General features: G+C 44.2%; 1 protein-coding gene across 1 annotated transcript in view; it reads left to right on the top strand.

Moving 5' to 3' along the window:
- Window positions 1-20,741, top strand: part of LRP11 (LDL receptor related protein 11) — a 52,261-nt gene that overhangs the window by 7,224 nt on the left and 24,296 nt on the right. The window contains exons 2-3 of the mRNA XM_019746915.2: window positions 1,471-1,628; window positions 19,503-19,644. Of these exons, the coding sequence (XP_019602474.1) occupies window positions 1,471-1,628; window positions 19,503-19,644 (300 nt within the window). The remainder of the gene's footprint in view (window positions 1-1,470; window positions 1,629-19,502; window positions 19,645-20,741) is intronic.

Raw genomic sequence — 20,741 nt, 5'->3', positions numbered from 1 at the left:
AGAGAATTACTAGATGAGAAGATAGGGGTCTGAATAAGTAGGTCTCTGAACATACAAAAGGTAATGCTAACCTGTAGAGCTTGTTTGTCCAGTTACATATTACTAAGTTTCTTTAAAATACATGTGGATTTGGGTAAACTGATTAATAAGAAACTTAAATCAATGAAAATATTCACAGCTCTGCTCTTAGAAATGCAGCTTCTTCCATCAGTCATCACGGAAGCAGCTGTCAGTTAAGTATTACTATTTAAATGAACATAATTAGCCTAAATTAGTACCATTCTAGATCATATGTAAATACATAACTTGTTTTGCTATCTCAGAAACTCGGTATGCCGGCTTCGGTTATAAAGATTAGTTATTTAGAAGCTGTGAATCTCTTTTATTTTCCTAGATGAAAAATTGGATTCCACAAAATTTCATTGTGGGTTTCATTTTGTATGGATCCAAGAACTTGCCTTAACTTTCCACTCCTTTTTCATATCAATTTATATCACTGCCATTTTATCACTCCTATTTTTAAAACTTGAGGATAAGAAAAAAAAATCTATATCAGAGGTGGGTTTGGTTTTTTTCAAGTTTTGTTTCAATAATTTTTTTCTTTTTTTACAGGACTTTATTGGGGAACAGTGTGTACTTCCAGGACTTTTTTCCAAGTCAAGTTGTTATCCTTTCAATCTTAGTTGTGGAGGGTGCCGTTCAGCTTCAAGTTGTTGTCCTTTCAGTCTTAGTTGTGGAGGGCACAGCTCAGCTCCAGATCCAGTTGCCGTTGTTAGTTGCAGGGGGCGCAGCCCACCATCCCTTGTGGGAGTCGAACCGGCAACCGTGTGGTTGAGAGGATGCACTCCAACCAACTGAGCCATCCGGGAGGCAGCTCAGCTCAAGGTGCCGTGTTCAATCTTAGTTGCAGGGGGCGCAGCCCACCATCCCTTGTGGGACTCGAGGAATTGAACTGACAACCTTGTGGTTGAGAGCCCACTGGCCTATGTGGTAATTGAACCAGCAGCCTTCGGAGTTAGGAGCATGGAGCTCTAACTGTCTGAGCCACTGGGCCGGCCCCAAGAATTTTTTTTTAATATAAATTCATTTAACAGACCTTTGAACATAAGTTGTTTATAAATTAAGTGAAAATTTCACTCTAGAGAATAAAACTACTCCAGATTTACACATGGGAGGGCTTAATTCACTGTCTTTTACCCATAACTTGATTCTTGCTACTGCTCACAGCTGACACTCCACACTTCCTCTTCTCCATGTGTTACAGCTAAATTCCACATTCATAATTCATTGCTGTTTTATTTATTATGTAAAGAGAATACAATGAAAATCAATAAGAAAATAACTTTCAGTTGCTATGTATTTTCTTAGCAGTTCTTTGCTAGGCTATATTCTAGCAAACAAGATACCTGTCTTAATCAATTAGAAAAAAAATAGGGAATCATCTCTCCTGTGAATTACTTTCTTTCACAGAAAAGGATGAGCCTCCACTTAGCAAGGCCGGGCAGGATGTGGTTTTGCGTCTGCCCATAGACGCGGTGATTTTAGATGGCCGCGAGAGCACAGATGACCACGCCATCATCCAGTATGAGTGGACACTGCTGCAGGGTGACCCATCAATGGACATGAAGGTAAGTCACGTTGTCATTGTAAAGAAAACTCATGTTTCAGTGAAGTGACCCTTGGTAATGTCCTTCCACTTACATTCCCAAGATGTCTGTAAGCTAGCAGGAAGGTATAAAATAGAGAAAGTATATATAAAAATAATCTCAGAAAAAATGCTTTATTCTATAAATTTACTTTTCTATTGAGTAAACAGTGATCCTGATAATTTGCTTTAAAGCTTACTCTCGTTCTTGCTGCTTTTTTTGTTGACTTCTCCAAAATCCAGAAATGCTTTAAGAAAAAGACTCAGATTACTTTTTAAATTTTTTATTTCTTTTCTTAGTTCAAGATCCACATAGAAAATGTGAAAAATACAAAGCAGTATAAAGAGGAAAATAGCAATAGGATGAACTCCTTCACGTGCTGCAGAAAGCAGCCATGTTACCTACAGTTAGGCCTGCTTGAGATAATTGAGTGAATAAGTGAGGGAGAAGGTGGCACGAGGTGCCCTGATCAGATGCTCACACTGATTGTCATCAGGCTTATCTGGGCCAAGCTGGATCTGCTACAGATGGGACTGAGCCACTTGTCAGCAGCTGCTGCCACACAGTCTTGAGTGATGAGGCAAAGCAGCTTTCTGTGAATCCTGTCAGCACCCTTCCTAGTTAGGAGGAGTTCCTGGCTTAGGCAGATAAACTTCAATCAAACCACTTCAGTTAGAGAAAGTGGAAAATGCATCCGTCTGCCAGGGCTGCCACAACAAAGTACCACCGATTGTGTGGCATAAACAACAGAAACTTATTTTCTCACAGTTCTGGATGGTAGACGTCTAAGATCATGGTTCCAACAGTGGTAGTTTCTTCTGACGCCTCTCTCCTTGGCTTGTCGTGGGCTGTCTTTTCCTTGCTGGGACTGCCTGTGGTCTTCCCTCTGTGGGGAAGCACTGATTTATATTCTGCTGGAACAAAAACAAAACCAATAATCACCTAGCCCCGTGAAACTGCTTGAAGTATACTGATCTGCCCAATGATTGTAGTCTCATAAATGGGCTGGACCCTTGGTCGGCATCTTACCCAACCTCCCACCCATATCTGAACCCCTTCTATCCCATCCCTTCTGGGGGTTTTCCACCCTCTGCCTAAATATTTTTAGAGTTGAAAGCTCTCTATATCACACACATCCTATGACATCTTTAATCAGCTGTAATTCATAGGCAAACCGGAAATGTCTCCCTGTTACTTCTGTGCATTGGTGCTGGATCTTCTCTTTGGAAAGGCACCGAACACGTCTTTTTTCATTCTGTGTAACAGTGCCTTAAGTCTTTGAAAAAAATGAACCTCATCACTTGGAAAGCTCTCCTGAGAACTCAGTACTCCCGCTTCTTTCAGATATTCTTCACAGGAATTGATTTTCAGACCACCCACTATCCAGCCTCTTCTGCATTTTCTCAGATTCGTCCATGCCCTTCTTAAAATCTGACATCCCTAATTGAACCCCATATGTCAACTGAAGAGCTGTGTATCTTCCTGACACAGACATCACCTCCTGTGATCCAGACATGATCTCTACCTCTCTTAATGAAGCTTAATTTTTGTAAACTAGTTTAGTAGCTGCATCACACAGTAGATTCGTGTTGAGTTTTCCATTAGCAGGATTACCTGAAACCTGCTTCATCTTTCTGCAAGAACTGCCATCCTGAGGGCCTCCCCATCCTGGCTGTGTAATTGCGTTATGGAACCTGAGTGCAGGACCTTATAGTTATCCTTTTTACATCTCAGCTTTTGGGTTTTCATCTATAACAGAAATATTTTTCAACTTTAAGTGTCATCCGTCATATTTATTATCCTTCTATGCATTGTCAGCTGCAAAACTAATATATCTTTATTGAAATCTTTGAGAGCTAAGGTTGATCAGGAAAGGTGCATGGACAAGTCCTTGATTATAGCACAGACAGCTTCCTGAGATGGACACTGACTATAATTGGTACTTCTGGAATATATTTGTTTGAGCAGCTACAAAGCTGCCTCTGTTACCATCTAGCTTGTCCTATATGCTACTGAAAGCTTTATTCTGTAAACGATGAATTGCATATATGAATGTTAAATAAAAATAATGCTGATGATTCAGTATTTAATTTATTGAAGATATTTGTAAAGGAACGACAAAATTAGACATTTCTTATAGGCTTTTAGGGCTCACTGCTGTGCCATCAAGAGGAAAATCTGGACCAGTTTCCCAGCCAAGTGAATAACGGCAATGGCAGACAGACCTAAAGTTATAAAACCATCAGCTAAGTGACAAAGTCTGTAATAGGAGAGACAAATTGTGACTGTCTTCTAATGGCGTACATTCATGAATGGCCCAAAAGTCAGCTCTCATCCTACTGTGACTTGATCATATTCCATGCGTCATTGATTGAGCATCCAGTCAGTGCCAGACAATTTAGACGTTTCTGTAATCCTCAGGACAACCTCACCAGGAGGTGTGTCCCCATTTTATGAATTTAGATTGTCATGAATAGCTGTGAAAGACTGAAATGGCAAGAGATTACTGAGCATCTTTCAGTGGAATGCTGGGGGTTATAAAGCAGATTTTTTAGGGTTAGCATTTATAAACTTTAGAAAACAGATAGTAATACAAATGCTTCTTGTCTATAGAAATGCAAATTTTTTCATATAGATTCCTGCCCTGTAGAATCAATTTTCAATTGATTCCTGCCCTGTAGAAAAGTGGATTTCAAATATGACATATTAGCACTTGTAGGTATTAATCTATTAATACACTCATTTCATTACCTAATAGATATTAGGAGCAAACTTGGTTCAGTGCATTCATAACTGCTTACGAGTATATTTGTCTGTTCTTCAGATTCTGCTTTGAATCAGTGGAACACCTTATTGGCTCTTCTTCAATTAATGAGTTAAATAAAATCTTTGACACATGTTCATATTGTATTTGTATGAGATCATGGTTTTAACATTTTGAGAATTTTCCCTTAACAGTAATTAGCAACCTTCAGGGACTATCCCCCGGTCCCTTTTACCTGGGCAGCCTAATTTTATACCCCCAAATTTCTAACAGGAAAATTAGGACTCATATATCAAATCACTTTTTTTCTGAGAATGGGCTCCAGCTGACTGGAATGTTAATACACTCCGCCTTTCGATGCAAAATGGGACAAACTGGAAGGTTGCTGGGAATGGAGGAAGGGCAGTTATAGCCTAACATAGCACAGCCGTTGAGTTAAAACCCAGTGTTGGATACCCTTGTTCTTAAGCCCTTTGACTATCCCCACCACTCAGGAGTTCTCAATGGGCAGACTGTCCCCTGAGCACCTTCCCTGCCCCTCTGGAGCCCTCCTCCCTCATCTCCCCTGTTCTCCACCACGCACAGAGGCTCCTCACCCCCTTCTCTCACCTTCTGTGGTGGAATACTCAGCCTTCCCTTTGTCTTGCAACACTTTTAAGATCAGGTTCTAAGGCCTATCTTTTCACATCTGGATGACCCATTCAGTTATTCAAAAAACAGCAACAAAAAAAATTAATAAGGTTCTCACCCTAGGAGGAGTTATGTTGCCAGCTTAATTATGATAAAATTAATAGTTAATCTCTTTTAGCATTTAGTGTGTCCGGTACTATGCTAAACACTTTATACCGACTAAACCATATGGGACAGCTTGTTTTTGGTTTCTTCATTTATAAAGAAAGAACAGGAGAGATGATTGGTCAGAATCAAGAAGCTAGCCAGTAGATTTTAAAGTTATACATGCCCTGCCCTTGAAAGGGATATTCTACATCCACTTAACTGAATGTTAATCTATAATACATTCTTAAATGCAAGAAGATACGTTTTTCAGGCAGCCCATTAGATGACTCTGAGTTTCATGATTATTCAACACAATACATTTAAATCTGAAGTCAGAATATAAAATATGACATTTCGGGACATGATAGAGTATGAGGATGTTCAGGGAAATTTGGGATTCATAAATCTGCGGCTTGATTTATATCCATCAGAGGTAAAAAAAAAATGTCTAACTAAATAATTTTAGAATATCACGTGTAATCAAAACTCATGAAAGGATGGATTCTGTTTTCACCAATAACTTCATTATTATATTCAAACCAATTGCACACTGGCTTGCCTGCTGTACATAATACATTTTTAAAAACAGATAGGTATAATATCATCTGTATTGGGACATGTTTGATAGTAAAAGGATGTGGTTTTAATAATTATACCATGACCACAGAGATAAACTGGGATTGTTTTGAGCAAACAGGAGCATGGGTTCTTTTTGATAAAATCCAAGTTTCATGAGACTGGACGGTCTACATGAGGTTTCCCAATCAATCTCATTTTTAGACCACCTTCAACAGATGAACATAGTATTCTAAAACTGAACCTTAGAGAAAGGTTTCGGGAAAGGAACATAAGTAGAAACAAGAATATGGACTTTGTGTTTTTTTTGTCATAGGGCAAAAAAGCCCAAAATAACTGGTGAATTTCAAAGTGCATCGTTGTCTCCTTGTATAAGAGGTATTTTGTCATATAGTCCTCACTCAGATTCCCTGGGATCTAATTTGGGTTAATACTGAAAATGCCCACAAAAGGAAAGAATCATTATCTGTTAAGGAGACGATTTTAAATCGTATTGAAAGAATTTATAAAAATTTAGTGAGCAGGATTTTCAAGGCGGCCTGGGTTGTTTAACCAACAAAGAAGGTTCCAGAGAACCTACAGTGATCTTGAAAGATTAAAGGCTAATTGCATCTGTTGTCTTCTATTTTCTACCTATCTTCATTGATAACAGGCCAAAAAAATACATAAAATTTATAACATCACAATAGAATTTATAAGGACAATAAAGGATGTCTTTAGAATTGTCTTCAATGAGGCAAGGAGTGATGAGCTGAAAATGGGTTTAAATTGCCTGTGGATGCTGCCAGGGAATTTAATTTCCCACCTTCTTCTCTCCTTTCTTCCTTTCGTTCTCCTGTTCCTTTCTTCCTTCTTTCCTTCCTCTTTCCATGCCTTTTTTCTATCTTCTTTTCTTGATATTTTTCCCTTTCTCTCCTAAAGCCTATAACTGTACTCTGTGCTTACTAGGATTCTAGTCATACTTGCTAACTGATTATTTTCTTTCTTACTTTCTTTTTTTGAAAAAAAAAATTGAGTAGTTGGCTAACTTTTCAGAAAGTACCTTTCTAGCCCTCAAATTTTGATCATCTTTCCTAGCAAGACGGACAAAACAACACTGCTGAGCACGTCTGGCCAGATGGTGGTGTGAGGGAGGGCTGTCACGTGGGAACTGGAGATGCTTTGCACCTCGTCAAAAGGAGAGCTAGGCACATAGAACCTACTATTATTTCTTGGCTGTTGGACAATTTCTAGTCTTCACAAAAACGAAATGTAAATCATCTCAATACAAGTTATCCCAGATACTCTAGGCCATGGCGTGGGAGTGGGGAAGAGAAAAAGAGGAGAATTTCTGGATTTAAAAAAGGAAGAAAAATAGTAACTAACTGAGAACGCTTCATATCACATTTCATCTATTTCTTTCCTTCCTTCAATGAGTCAGTTTAACAGGGAATAAAAGAGATCAAACAGATAGTAAGAAAAGGGATAGTACAGTACTTCTAACACAGCATCTACTTTACTTTAGTTTTTGAATCCTATTCCATCCCTTCCTGTTTGTGTGACCTTGACAGATGATGTAAACCATTTGCAAATGAGAATAGCTAGAGTCCTCTGGGGTATTTTCCTGGGATTAAGAGAGGTAATGTAAGTACGACACCTGGAACAGTGAGCAGCACAACATAAACATTAAAAAAATTATGATGTTATTTAGTTTGTTATGAGATCATTTTTCCTTTGATGATGATGGGGTATTGGCGTAGTCGTTGGGGTTGAGCTCCGGGTCTCAGTTCCACCAAAACTGGGGCCTTATATTTTGCTCGCCCAGGCGGGTTATCTTCAGCTCAAACCTCCAGGAAATCAGCCTTGTAGGCTTCTGGGTTCTGTTCTATACTGCCAGTCCCGTAGAGCCTCCATTCTTCTTCCCTCGGGGTGGTGATAGACAGAATAAGTCCCTCTGACGGGGCTGCAGTGACATGGTGTCTTGGCCTGACGGTTTGAAGGAGATTTGCGCCCCTAACTTGGTAAGGAGGTCGCATCCCAGGAGTGGGATTGGGAAGTCTAGTAAGTAGAGGAACTCGTGCGACACGGTGTGTCCTCCCAATTTACAAGTCTGAGCCTGGCAGAACAGTCGGCTCCTAGCTTGATCCCCGGTGGCTCCCATTATGGTGACTCTGTGGTCCCCGAGCGGTGCCACCGGCGTGGTGACTACCAAGTGTTATGTTCCAGTATCTACCATAAAAGTCACTGTTTGGCCCCCCACATCTAAGTTAACTGTGGGCTCGTGGGGGCCGAGTTCCAACGAGCCTGTTCTTCTTCAGTCCAACTCGATTCCCACTAATCCTATGAAGTTGGGCTCCGGGCTGGTTGGGTTGTGGCCACGGGGAGGCCGAGGCTGGAAGCGGAGTGTCTGGAAGCGGCGGGGTGTGCCAGCCGTTGGCCGTGCTGTGTAGGGAGGTGTTGGCGGCTCTTCGTCGGGGTCTCCCTGGTAAATGGTCTTAGTCATGTCTTTCTGGATGTGGCCTCGTGGTTCCGTGCAACGGGGACCCTGGACTGTCCCTTACTATTGGAGCAGAACCGTACCCAAGGAGGAAAGGTGCGGGCTATTTCCAACCATGAGTCAACGTAAGGGAACTGGTCTGGATGTCCTGGGGTCCCGGGGACAGCTATGTAGACTCGGCGAATCGTGGGGAGGTCAAGAGTGCTTTCTGGGGACCATCCCACATCAAAAGTTGGCCACTCCAGTTCACATAAAGTGTGGAGATGTCCGGGGGTCATTTTGACCCTGTAGTCACCTCCAAAACCCTTCCTGAAATTCTTTAACATGCAGTCTAGAACTGTGGGCTTCCCATGACTCCTTCCCATGATGTTCAGTGTGGTGTAGACAAGGGAAGGGTCTCAGTCAGGCGCCCATCTGGCTGCGACCCTCTCAGGAACATTGGGTACGTCTTGGCTAAGGTGTGCCTGTATAAGCCCCAGGCCCTGTCACACTCCAAAAGTGCGAATCACCGTCATGCCATATGACGCTACCATGGAATGCAGGTTGGGGCTCACGTGGGCTCTGTAGCCAACAGGCCGTGGATCCACACAGAATCCTGTTTGGGACCAAGCACACACACATTCATTCAGGGCCCTCCGCCGGAACGGCCCTAACTAGAGTCCGAAGTGGGACTCAGCGGGAGGTGATCAGGCTCCCCTTCTGCCCTTAGGCAGGCCTAACTGGGTCCGGGCCCCAGGGTCTTGCCGTGTCTGATGTCCTGGTTGACTGTCCGTCCTTTCTCTACTGGGGTCCAGCAGGGAATCACAGGCCGGAGCCGGCGAGAGGTCGCCGGTCCCCAGCCTACCAAAATCAGCAGGGGGCACCTAGCCCCGTCTAGACTCTCCCGCCACCCTATGGCACGCTCCCGCCCAAACTGGTGGCTCAAGGGGCCAGTGCGGTTGGGTTTCCCAGTCAGGGAACCAAGAATGTTACAGATACTGGGACCAGAAAGAACCCAAGCAGCACTCAGAGAGTTAGGAAGTTCAGCTTTATTACGCCGGCGGGCTCAGCGGGATCCTTCCCAAAGACTGAGCCCCTAGCAAGGTTTTGAGCAGGTTTTTATGGGTTGGGGACTTCCTTGAGTTGCGGAAGGGATAGGTGTCATCTGGTGATTCGTTCGGTGTCATGCTGGGAGTCATGCGGGGTCTCATCTCCCGCTCCCCACATAAGAACGCAGGATATGGCTAGGCCAAAAAGGAACACCCACAGAGCCATAGATAGGGGAGTCATACTACTATATTGTTGCTGGCGGCTGGGTTGGACAAACAGGAAGCAGGAGCCACACTGTTTGCAACCCTCACTGCACCGCTTGCAGGCTCAGCCACCATCTTCTTGCTAGCCCCCATTTTTCTGCTAGCGTAGCCACAGCAGTTATATTAGTGGCCAATGGCTCACTGGTTACAGCTGATGGCCAACTAGCCACAGCCGATGGCCATCCAATCGCAGTTGATGGCCATTTACTACCTGAGCCAGCATCTGTATATGTGAGGCCGAGAGCCTAGAAACTACTTTCTGGGGCTCTGTCCCCACACTTGGGTTGTGGCTTGGAGGGGGTTACACAGAAGTGGGCTGGGGCTAGGGACTTCCCTTTTCGCTCTGGCCACTAGTTTAGGTCAGTTCCACATGGCAGGGAACCATTTTAGGTCAGTTCCTCCAACAGTGATTGGCTCAGGGTGTGGCTTGGAGGGGGTTACATGGAAGTGAGCTGGGGCTAGGGACTTCCCTTTTCGCTCTGGCCACTAGTTTAGGTCAGTTCCACATGGCAGGGAACCATTTTAGGTCAGTTCCTCCATCAGTGATTGGCTCGGGGTGTGGCTTGGAGGGGGTTACGCGGAAGTGGGCTGGGGCTAGGGACTTCCCTTTTTGTCTGGCCACTAGTTTAGGTCAGTTCCACATGGCAGGGAACCATTTTAGGTCAGTTCCTCCAACAGTGATTGGTTCAGGGTGTGGCTTGGAGGGGGTTACATGGAAGTGAGCTGGGGCTAGGGACTTCCCTTTTCGTTCTGGCCACTAGTTTAGGTCAGTTCCACATGGCAGGGAACCATTTTAGGTCAGTTCCTCCAACAGTGATTGGCTCAGGGTGTGGCTTGGAGGGGTTACATGGAAGTGAGCTGGGGCTAGGGACTTCCCTTTTCGTTCTGGCCACTAGTTTAGGTCAGTTCCACATGGCAGGGAACCATTTTAGGTCAGTTCCTCCAACAGTGATTGGTTCAGGGTGTGGCTTGGAGGGGTTACATGGAAGTGAGCTGGGGCTAGGGACTTCCCTTTTTGTCTGGCCACTAGTTTAGGTCAGTTCCACATGGCAGGGAACCATTTTAGGTCAGTTCCTCCAACAGTGATTGGCTCAGGGTGTGGCTTGGAGGGGTTACATGGAAGTGAGCTGGGGCTAGGGACTTCCCTTTTCGCTCTGGCCACTAGTTTAGGTCAGTTCCACATGGCAGGGAACCATTTTAGGTCAGTTCCTCCATCAGTGATTGGCTCGGGGTGTGGCTTGGAGGGGGTTACGCGGAAGTGGGCTGGGGCTAGGGACTTCCCTTTTTGTCTGGCCACTAGTTTAGGTCAGTTCCACATGGCAGGGAACCATTTTAGGTCAGTTCCTCCATCAGTGATTGGCTCAGGGTGTGGCTTGGAGGGGGTTACGCGGAAGTGGGCTGGGGCTAGGGACTTCCCTTTTCGTTCTGGCCACTAGTTTAGGTCAGTTCCACATGGCAGGGAACCATTTTAGGTCAGTTCCTCCAACAGTGATTGGTTCAGGGTGTGGCTTGGAGGGGGTTACACGGAAGTGGGCTGGGGCTAGAGACTTGCCTTTTTGCTCGGGCCACCATTTTAGGTCAGTTCCCCCATCAAGAGTAAAGGCGGAAGGAGAGAGGGAGAAGGCAAAAAAAAAAAAAAAAAAGCCACATCCCATGGTTGTGAAATAAATCTGAGCCTTCCCTAAATTTCACAAGCATCCCTGCACCTGAGTGATTTCATTTGCCCAAAGCTTTAAATAAAGGACAAGAAAGTAATGGCAGCTGACAGGGCATTTCAGGGACAAAGATGATTCCTAGGGCTGCAAATTCCCTAAGTCACACCTGGGGATAAGGTGGTACATGGGAGTGAGTATTCCAACGTTGTTTTGAGGACTTCTTTTTAAGTATCTCTCTTCAAGAATGAAGGGTCATATCAGTCAAGAAAAAAATCCAAGTGAATCCTAAGACTTATTGCTCTAATCAAGCAGGAAGACACGTGACAAGACACGTGCAGGCTTGGGTAATAATCCAGACCTGTCGTGTTTCAGTGTTAACTAGGAGCCTAAATGGGAACTATACTGACTTAAGCATGGATTCTTCTTACGCAATAGCTCAAGGCCTTGAATACTTAATTGCATTTTTTCTTTAAGAAAATTACTTATAAGGAAATGTTGAAAAATAATCTCCCTGGGGAAAAAAATGTACATACCTCATGAAATAATTTGGGTAAATTGAGTTAGAAAACATCTATTCCAGTAGGAACTTAAGTCCTTTTTTCTGTTCAAAAACATTCAACTTCCTAGGCAATAAATTTACAGCACAAGAGGTGTCCAGTATCACAGTTGCCTGCAGGCAGTCTGGGCTTCCAGGTAATTCTGGGTTACAACCTGACTTACTGTCCCTCTTCCTTCAAAGGTCCTGGCACTTCTATGTGAGGGGAAGCTTTAAGAGGCTTTAAAGAACTTGTTTCTTTTTGTGAAAAAGTATCTTGCTTTTCCAGACCATAGCAGCTGGCTGGTTTGTGTATAAGCTGTGCCTTATTCCAAGAAATGATTCTTGGAATAAGGACCTGGAAGGCCTTCCCTGCTAGATCAGGAGACAGGATCCTACAACGACTATGAGTCTGGAATTTAGAATCAGATGGCCTGAGTTCAAACCTAGTTTTGTCCATTGCTTGAGCAGGTGGAACTTGGGGAAATTACTTCATTCTTTAAGCCTCAGCATCTTCAATTGTAAAGAGGATAAGAATACCTGATAGGGTTGCAGTGGATGTTAAAATGGGAAAATGCAAATCAAGCTCTTAGCATATTGCAGAGCATTAAAGGAGAGGTGACTGTAATGGTTAATTCTAAACATCTTGGGATGTAAAATATCTGTGGGGTCTCTTTGACCAATAGTTTAATTGAACTGCGATCAGAATAGATTTACTCACTTGTATATAAACAAGGGCCTTCAAATGGCAAGGAGTGAGGAAGTCAGGTACTGTAATGAATGTGTAGAAGGAATTCGCCCTCAAGTAGTTTGACCTTGGTTGAGGAGATTAGATATGTACTAGACAATAATAATAGGAAGTAGAAAGTGGCAAGGCTGTAACCGAATGTAGATAAAGTGCTGTTGGAATTCAGAGGAGGGAGAGATTACAATCTAGCTGAGGGAAGTCAGATGAGGGCCTGTGATATATATCTCTGTAATCTTAACATTTTAACAATAGGACCTATAAAATTATACTGACTTGAAAATTTCAGGTTGAAAAGATCTACTACCTACTATAGTGCAAGCATTTTGGACATGTCTGATGAGAGTGTTCCAGTGCAAAGTGTGTTTTCTGATTACAGTAACTAGGGCCGTGGAATAAGTATCCATATAAAATGAAACTCAGGTTTGGCTTTTCCCAGAGCATAGCGGACCATTTGCCCAGAGGTCTGTGCACTAACATACTTTTACAAACTTCCCTAGTTTGGAAAGAAGGGACAGGCAGTAGGAGAGAAAACAGGAGGGAAGCAGTGCCGACCTTTGGTCTGCAGAAACTCTGCGTTATGGCTAGGTGTTGAGAAAATTGGCTCATGCTCTCAGGGAAGGATGTCCTGTGCTTGGTGGGAACATGGGAACTTCTGTCTTATTCTCTTTCTCCTCTCCGTTCTCTCTCTCCATCTTCGTTCGTGTTCTTTGCCATTCTATTCACTCTTTTGCCTATTCATTCTTCAAACGTTTGAGTTTCTAGTCTCAGACTGTGGGTACTGCTGGTGGTGAGAAGACAAATAAAGCAAGATTCCTTATTCCAATCACCCTAGTGAGAGAGTTCAAGGAGGCCCAGAAAAAGCTTTCACCCAGAATATAGGGTGCAGAGTCTGCATATGAAACGCCTGAAAGGTTGGCTTTCTCCTATATTTCTTCGCTTTCTATGTGTGTTTCTGCGTACTGTTGGGAGCTAAGTTTCCCCCACCCCTTTGATTTTACATGCTCTTTCTTCATGCTTCTCTCTTCTTCCTAAGTAAGCAGCTTTGCTTATATCTAAAAGAATTTTTAAATTTCAGTATAAAAAATGATTTTTGTCTGCCTTGTTGAGTTAGAGGCATGAAAGGGAAATAAGGGCAAAGTTGGGGAAAACTGGTTGTAAACATATTCTGAAACAATAACACGAAGTGAAATTTGGTTGGGTTGTAAAGGGCAGAATAAGCTCAGTTTTTCCTTCTATTCTCTACTTCTAGAGGCTTCTTCTAATCATGGCTAATTTTTTAGGTGGGCTACTATTTATATGGTGTGTTTTAAGAGGATTTGAAGAGTAAAAGAAAGACCCCAGTCTAAAAATACTTGTTCCGGGCAGGCCCGGTGGCTCAGGTGGTTAGAGCTCCATGCTCCTAACTCCGAAGGCTGCCCGTTCGATTCCCACATGGGCCAGTGGGCTCCCAACCACAAGGTTGCCAGTTCAATTCCTCGAGTCCCACAAGGGATGGTGGGCTCTGTCCCCTGCAACTAAGATTGAACACGGCACCTTGAGCTGAGCTGCCGATGAGCTCCTGAGTGGCTCAGTTGGTTGGAGTGTGTCCTCTCAACCACAAGGTTGCCAGTTCGACTCCCGCAAGGGATGGTGGGATGTGCCCCCTGCAACTAGCAGTGGCAACTGGACTTGGAGCCGAGCTGAGCTGCACCCTCCACAACTAAGATTGAAGGACAAGGACTTGCAGCTGATGGGCCCTGGAGAAACACACTGTTCCCCAATATTCCCCAATAAAAATTTAAAAAGAAAAAAAGATGCACATGTGAAACTGATCGAGTATATAGGAGTTGCCCTGCCTTTATAAATAAATAAGCAAACAAACAAACAAACAAATAAATAAAAATACTTCTCCCTTTGATTCCTGAACTCTCAAGAGAAGCAGTTTAATTCTGTCTTAATTACTACCTACTTTGGTCCTATTCTTTAGAAAATGATCCTCTTCTATGCAGGATTATAAAACAAATCCCAAATTCTTGAGGAAACTGTTAAAATCACTTTCTTCCAGAATTGAGAAAGATGAGCACGTCAGAGTTCTATTCCTTGTAAATATGATCTAACTCCCTTCGTTTGACCATGTATAACAGGAAAAGTCAGACTGTGGGATTCATTTTGCTTCTCTTTGTGGAACTCTAAGTCGTATCTGTGATGAAAAGGAAATAGAAAAAGTAACCGTTAACTGAAACAGGGCCTAAACATGTGTCCCGCGGTATCTAAACACTTGTGGAACCAGTGTGTTTCCTGGCCTCTGATACTCAGGGTAAGGGCCTCACTTCATTTGTCTCCTTCACAATACGTGTGGGGAGATGGCATTGAATTATGACAATGGTTGTTATGTACTTCAAAACCCTAGTAGAGATCATATCCGGTTTTGCAAGTTGGATTAGCCTACAGGAGGCAAAAAGCTAGTATACATTTGCATTTGTGGTTTCCATGGAGTCTCCTACTGTATATTTTATACCACATTATCTCATCACTACTTTGTAAGTGACTTAGGCCCAATTGTTTTATACACTTGAGAACCAATTGTCGGGGTGGAGGGAATAGTTAGGTATTACTTATTTTGTAACTAAGTGTATGTAATGATAAGTGTGTACACATTTGTAGGTGTGTCTATTAACTCAGTGTATATAAAATCCTTGCCACTGGATTACTATCTAGGGGGGTGGAGTTGAATTAGAATAACAAGCTGAGTCATATATATTGGTTTGCAAGAAGCTATTTACTTCTGAACAGGTAAGGTCCTGTTTCTGCTGAACAAGAGATCGTGGGCAGAAATTAGAAGCTCCTTGTTTTATCTTTATTAAAGATAGTATCTGTCTTCAAGTTACAAATTGGGTATGTTGTATATACTTTGTGTGTGTGTGTCTGTGTGTGTGTGTATTCTGACTCCTGACACTTCAGAACTGCTTATAAAATGCTTTAAATCCTTTCTAGTGTCATGTAAAGGTGAGGAGATGACTGGAAGCGCCTGGGTGCTTGAAGGGAAAATGCCCGTCTTACAGTTTTATGTATTCTAAATAGATGAGTTTGAGGAAAGGCAGCCTTTTCCCCCTAAATCAACAAAGAGCCCGGGAAGGGATAGTTAATCCGATCAGATCTAAGTGTGAGTGTCCCCGGGCTGTGGAAGGTGGTTACCGGGGCTGGATGCCGCCCTGGTGTTTCCTGCATTGGAGAGGAGGTGGCGAGGAAGGCAGAGGGAGACAGCAAAGCCCAGAGACGGGGCTGCTCCTTCCAGCCCAGAGTTGGAAAGAAGCTTTGACACTGGTATGCTAAGTGTTGACAGCCGAGGCCCAGTGACTCACTCGGTTAGCAGAAAGCTGGGACACGGCCTGGGTGACGACAACGTCCACGAGGACGGCTCACCCCATTCCCTAACCTCATAGCCCCCCCCAGTCCCTTAAAGTCTTCATTAACTTTATGTCCACTTCACTCTGATGGCCTCACCCGGTGTCCTTGTGTCAACCCACCGTACAAAGCCCCACTCGGATCAATCTCACAGTCTACCCTCTTCTCTTAGACCCCGGGCAGCAAATCCCACAGCTGCTGGCCTTTGGTGGCTTTGGTCTTCTTGTCTGCACTCAGGCAGCTGTGGGGACAGAACTTCCCTCTCTCACACCAGTTTACTCAAGGCTGCAGGGCTTACGTCAGCACAGTGTCGTAGCCATCTGCTAGAGGCTCCCTGGATAGGTTCCAAGAAGCAATAAATATTAATAGTTGAATAACTTGCTGCGTTACTGCCACCCAGCAAGGCCTGCCTGGTTCTGAGCCAGAGCTGAAGAGAGTGGGAGCCTGCCCTGCCACCTTGGCTTAGGCAGACCCCTGCTGTACTCCTTCCCCTTGCACTGTCATTGGCTCCCCTTGGTTCAGCCTGGCACCACGGTGGCCAGACGCAGAGGTCATAACTGATCCTTTCCTTGCAACCACGTGGACAGTGGGGGGAGGGCAAGTTTCCAGGAAAGGGGTGCCAGGCCCCAGTCCCACTGGAGCTCGGGTCTCCTGGCTACTGTAGTGACTCAGCAGAGACAGGATGGGCTCCCACCAGGGTGGTTACATTGGATGTAATGAGAAGACCTCAGATTCTGGATGTGTTTTTAAAGAAGAGCCAACAGTTTTTCCTCATAGGTTGGATGTGAAATGTGAAAGAAAAGAGGGGTTAAATATGGCCCTGACATCCCAAACCACAGTTCTGGTCATTTTCAATCTTATTCGTCTGCATCTCTGATCTTCTCTGACTGTTCTCAGACTGACTTCCACTTTCAGCTCAGTGCGTCCTGGTTTCTGAGGACCATATGCCTGCTCCACACTCTTTTAAAGTTATCTTCTTGTCCTTACCTTGTTCTCTGCTGACCCTTCAGGTAGTATTTTATGAGTTCTCACGTAAGTGACCATGGTTTGATATCTTTTCAGTGTAGTTGGACCTGAAGATAATATAACAGTGTGACAGTGAATACTGCTTAACATCTCTTTGAAATAAACAACAAGGGACAGGTGGCCTTCTGTGCAACTCTCTAGCTTAAAGCTTTTGCAATGAAAGTGATGGGACAGCTTGAAGGCTGTTTTACAATGCAAGGTCTCAATTCTGTCGCAGCCTTAGTGAATGGCAGTGACTTTCCTGGGGTTTCACTTCACTGTCTATAAAAACAGGGTGATGTCTTCCTGTTGAGATGAAAATCAACCAGTGGAAGTAGTGGTGTTGTGCGGGGGACCCTGCTCGCTGCGCCATTTGTTGTGTGGGGCGGCCTGCGTGGTCTCTGCTCCCGCTCCCCACATAAGAACGCAGGACATGGTGAGGCCAAAAAGGAACACCCATGGAGCCATAGATAGGGGAGTCATACCACTATAGTCTTACTGGCGGTACTATCGTCTCACTGGAGGCAGGAGCCACATGACCTGCAATCTGCTGTCCGCTTCTCTGCCTGACAAGCGACCGACTGACTGACCAACCAACGCAGCCACAGCAGTTATATCAGTGGCTAATTGGCAAACTGGTTACAGCTGATGGCCAACTAGCCACAGCTGATGACCATCTACTACCCGAACCAGCACCTTTCTACGTGAGGCCGAGAGCCTGGAAACTGCTCTCTGAGACTCTGTCCCCACAAGTGGATATATTTATGCATTTAGCGTATTTGGTTATTTTTACATTTAAAAAAATAAAATTTAATTTTATAAGTTACACTATATTTAAGCCCTATATTTAGCTCTTTGTACATGGTTATCGTGTTTGATCCTCATAAGGAAGGTGCTGCTATTACTTCCATTTTACAGATGAAGAAACTGAGGCTTTGATGGGTTAAGTGGCTTGTACATGGCCACACAGCTGGTATGTGGTAGGGCTGGTGTTCAAACCCAGGTCTGCTAGATACCAGACTTCGTGCTCTTAACAGCTTCACCTGCGTTTCTTCCAGTGTGATCAGGGGATTACCTGGGTGTGCTTGTTACGTGGAGATCCCCAGATCCCACTCTCCAGACCCACTGACTCAGATTCTGAGACTGGCCTGGGAATTTGTACCTTACTTAACAGGAGCTCTGGGTGATTACTGAGTGGCCTAAAGTGTGACCCCCGCTGTATCTCATTAGATTGCTGCAAAATAATTATAGAGCATTCTGCTCATGGGTATGCGTAGTACTGGGAAACCCTCTGAGCCAAGGTTATGTGCAGGAGTCCAAATTCCAGGATTCTTAAATAAAAACAAGCAGATAACAGTTATAATAGGGCAACTCTCTGTACTGTCAACTCCATTCATGCACCAGTATAATAAAATATGCAATGGTCAGAATTTTGTTTGTAGAGAATAATAGCCAGACTAGTTCATTTAAGCAGAAAAGAGTCTTTTGAAAAATAGGATATTGAACAGTTCATATTATCATTGGGGGAGGGGGAGAGGCTGAAAAAACTGTCTTCAGATTAAATATCCAAAACTGACTCCCAAAATCACACCACAGAACGGGCCTCGAAAGCTGTTGCTCTCCCCACGCTCTGGAAGCTGCCACCAAGCGGCGTGAGGGAGGAGAGGATCAGGATGGAGCCCTGGGTTTAGGCTGTAAGCAGACGCACAGGAGGGTGATCAGCATGCAGTAGTCGGGGACACAGAAACAGGCCAGGGAGGTAGGAGTTCAGAAGACAGGAGTGGCCAACATGGTTCAATGCAGTCAGAGGGCCAATTAAAGAAAAAAATGAAGATAAGACTAATGAGTATTGTTGACCTTGATGCCTGGGTGACCTTTGCTAGGTCAGTGAGTGAGTTTTACCAGCAGTTTCTGGGGAATGGTGGAGGAAGGAGCCAGATGGGTGGGATAAAGGATAAATGGAAATGGAGCAGATGGAAACAGCGCATGCAACGTGGACAGACAGACCTTAGAAGACATCGAGTTAAAATGTCAAGGAAATGAGGCTGTGGCCAAAGAAGACCTAGGCAGTTTTTTTATTTGTTGTTGGTTTGTTTTTTAGGTCAAAAGAAACTGGAGCCTACTAATATTACTAGCAGAGCCATTTGGAAGAGAAGTGAATTGATGGGTCGGTGTTCTTAGGGAAAGAGGGAAAGAGGTCAAGGACGAGGTGGAGAGGTTGGCCTGAGTGCCAGCATGACAACTCATGGAATGACGGGGGGCAGGAGGGGACAGGTGCATTCCCAGAATGGGGCAAATGGTGGAGCCCGAATTATGAAATAGATGAATTCACCAGCTGAGAAGCAAGGACTAGATATTGGGTGTGGAGTTGGGAAGAGGTGCAGGCTTGGGACCACAGCTGCCGAGGACAAAGGAGGTGATGTCAGTCAAGCATGTTGTCATCACAGATGAAACAGAAGTAGCGAATTCCAAGTAGGGCCAACCTGCCGAGAGTGTACGATTGAGAATTCTGCAGTCTCGGACCAGGAGCAGAGAGGTGGGTCGTGGGAGTGCTCCCGGGATGACTCTGGTTCCCAGTTCAGGACGATGCTGGTCTCCGTGCCTCACGCTCCTAATAACATGATGTTTCCTGTTTGGGTGTCAGGTGCCTCAGTCAGGAACCCTGAAGCTGTCCCACTTACAGGAAGGAACGTACACCTTCCAGCTCACTGTGACGGACACCGCCGGGCAGAGAAGCTCCGACATCGTCTCGGTGACAGTGCTTCCCATGGCCTTCTCCACGGGAGGTGAGAAGACAGTTCTTCCCTCGCATTCACAATGCCCAACAGAAACCAGACTGTTGACGGCAGGATGGTGTTGGGTTGGCATTTTATATTCTAACCATGTAGTCCATGGGCTCTTCCATTTAATTTTGGTGGTTGTTGAAGGAGAGTCTTTACTAACCATCTGAAAATAATAGGCTCTGTGATACTTGGGGCTAAGCGACCCTGCTGGACAGAGGTGGGAAGCACTCCAGGGGAGGAGAATAAGAATAGACTGTGTGAGCTCTGGCCCTAGAGATGCTCATCTCTCCTTGACTTGATTCCATAAGAGACCATCATCGAGCTTTTCCAGGAGAGGATCTGGTTTAACGGTGGGTGGTCTGTTAGATATGTATGTTCAAAGAGTGCGACAAGGAGAGTACATTTAAGACAAATTAAAATATATGAAGTGCATGTGTCAATTTAAAAGGACTATTTAACATTTTTTTAATTTTATTTTTTTTAAATAATTTTATTAGTTTCAGGTGCACAAGACAAAGCAAAACTTAGACGTTTATCATTTATATCCCTCACACTGTGTGAACCCCCCTCCCCCATCCACTATCCCTCTGACATCGCACAGAGCCATTACATTTCCACTGTCTCTATTCCTAATGCTGTACTCTACTTCCTGTAACCATATACATACAAATATATACATATACATACATATATATATTTATATAAAATTATAGTTGGCATTCAGTATTGTTCAGCTTCAGGTGTACCGTGCAGAGATCAGGCATCTACATCATCCCTGAGGTGGTCTCCCAAATGGGACACATGTCCATCGGATACCCTACAAAATCTTTACATTATTGATTACGTTCCCCAAATTAATTTTCAAAACCCCGTGGCCATCTTGTGGTTACCGACTATTTTCTAAACCTCTCATCTTCCCCCTTATCCCCACCCCCCGGCCCCTCTGGCAACCCTCAGTTTTTCCTCTATGTCTCCAAAACTGTTTCTGATTAGTTCATTCACTTATTCTTTTCTTTAGATTCCGCATATAAGTGAGATCATATGGTATTTGTCTTTCTCTGTCTGACTTATTTCACTTAACATAATGTTCTCTAGGTCCA

The sequence above is a fragment of the Rhinolophus sinicus genome, linkage group LG05 (assembly GCF_036562045.2).
Source record: "Rhinolophus sinicus isolate RSC01 linkage group LG05, ASM3656204v1, whole genome shotgun sequence".
Taxonomy (NCBI): Eukaryota; Metazoa; Chordata; class Mammalia; order Chiroptera; family Rhinolophidae; genus Rhinolophus; species Rhinolophus sinicus.
The sequence above is the reverse complement of the archived record's forward strand: the minus strand, read 5'-3'. Positions and strand labels throughout refer to the sequence as shown.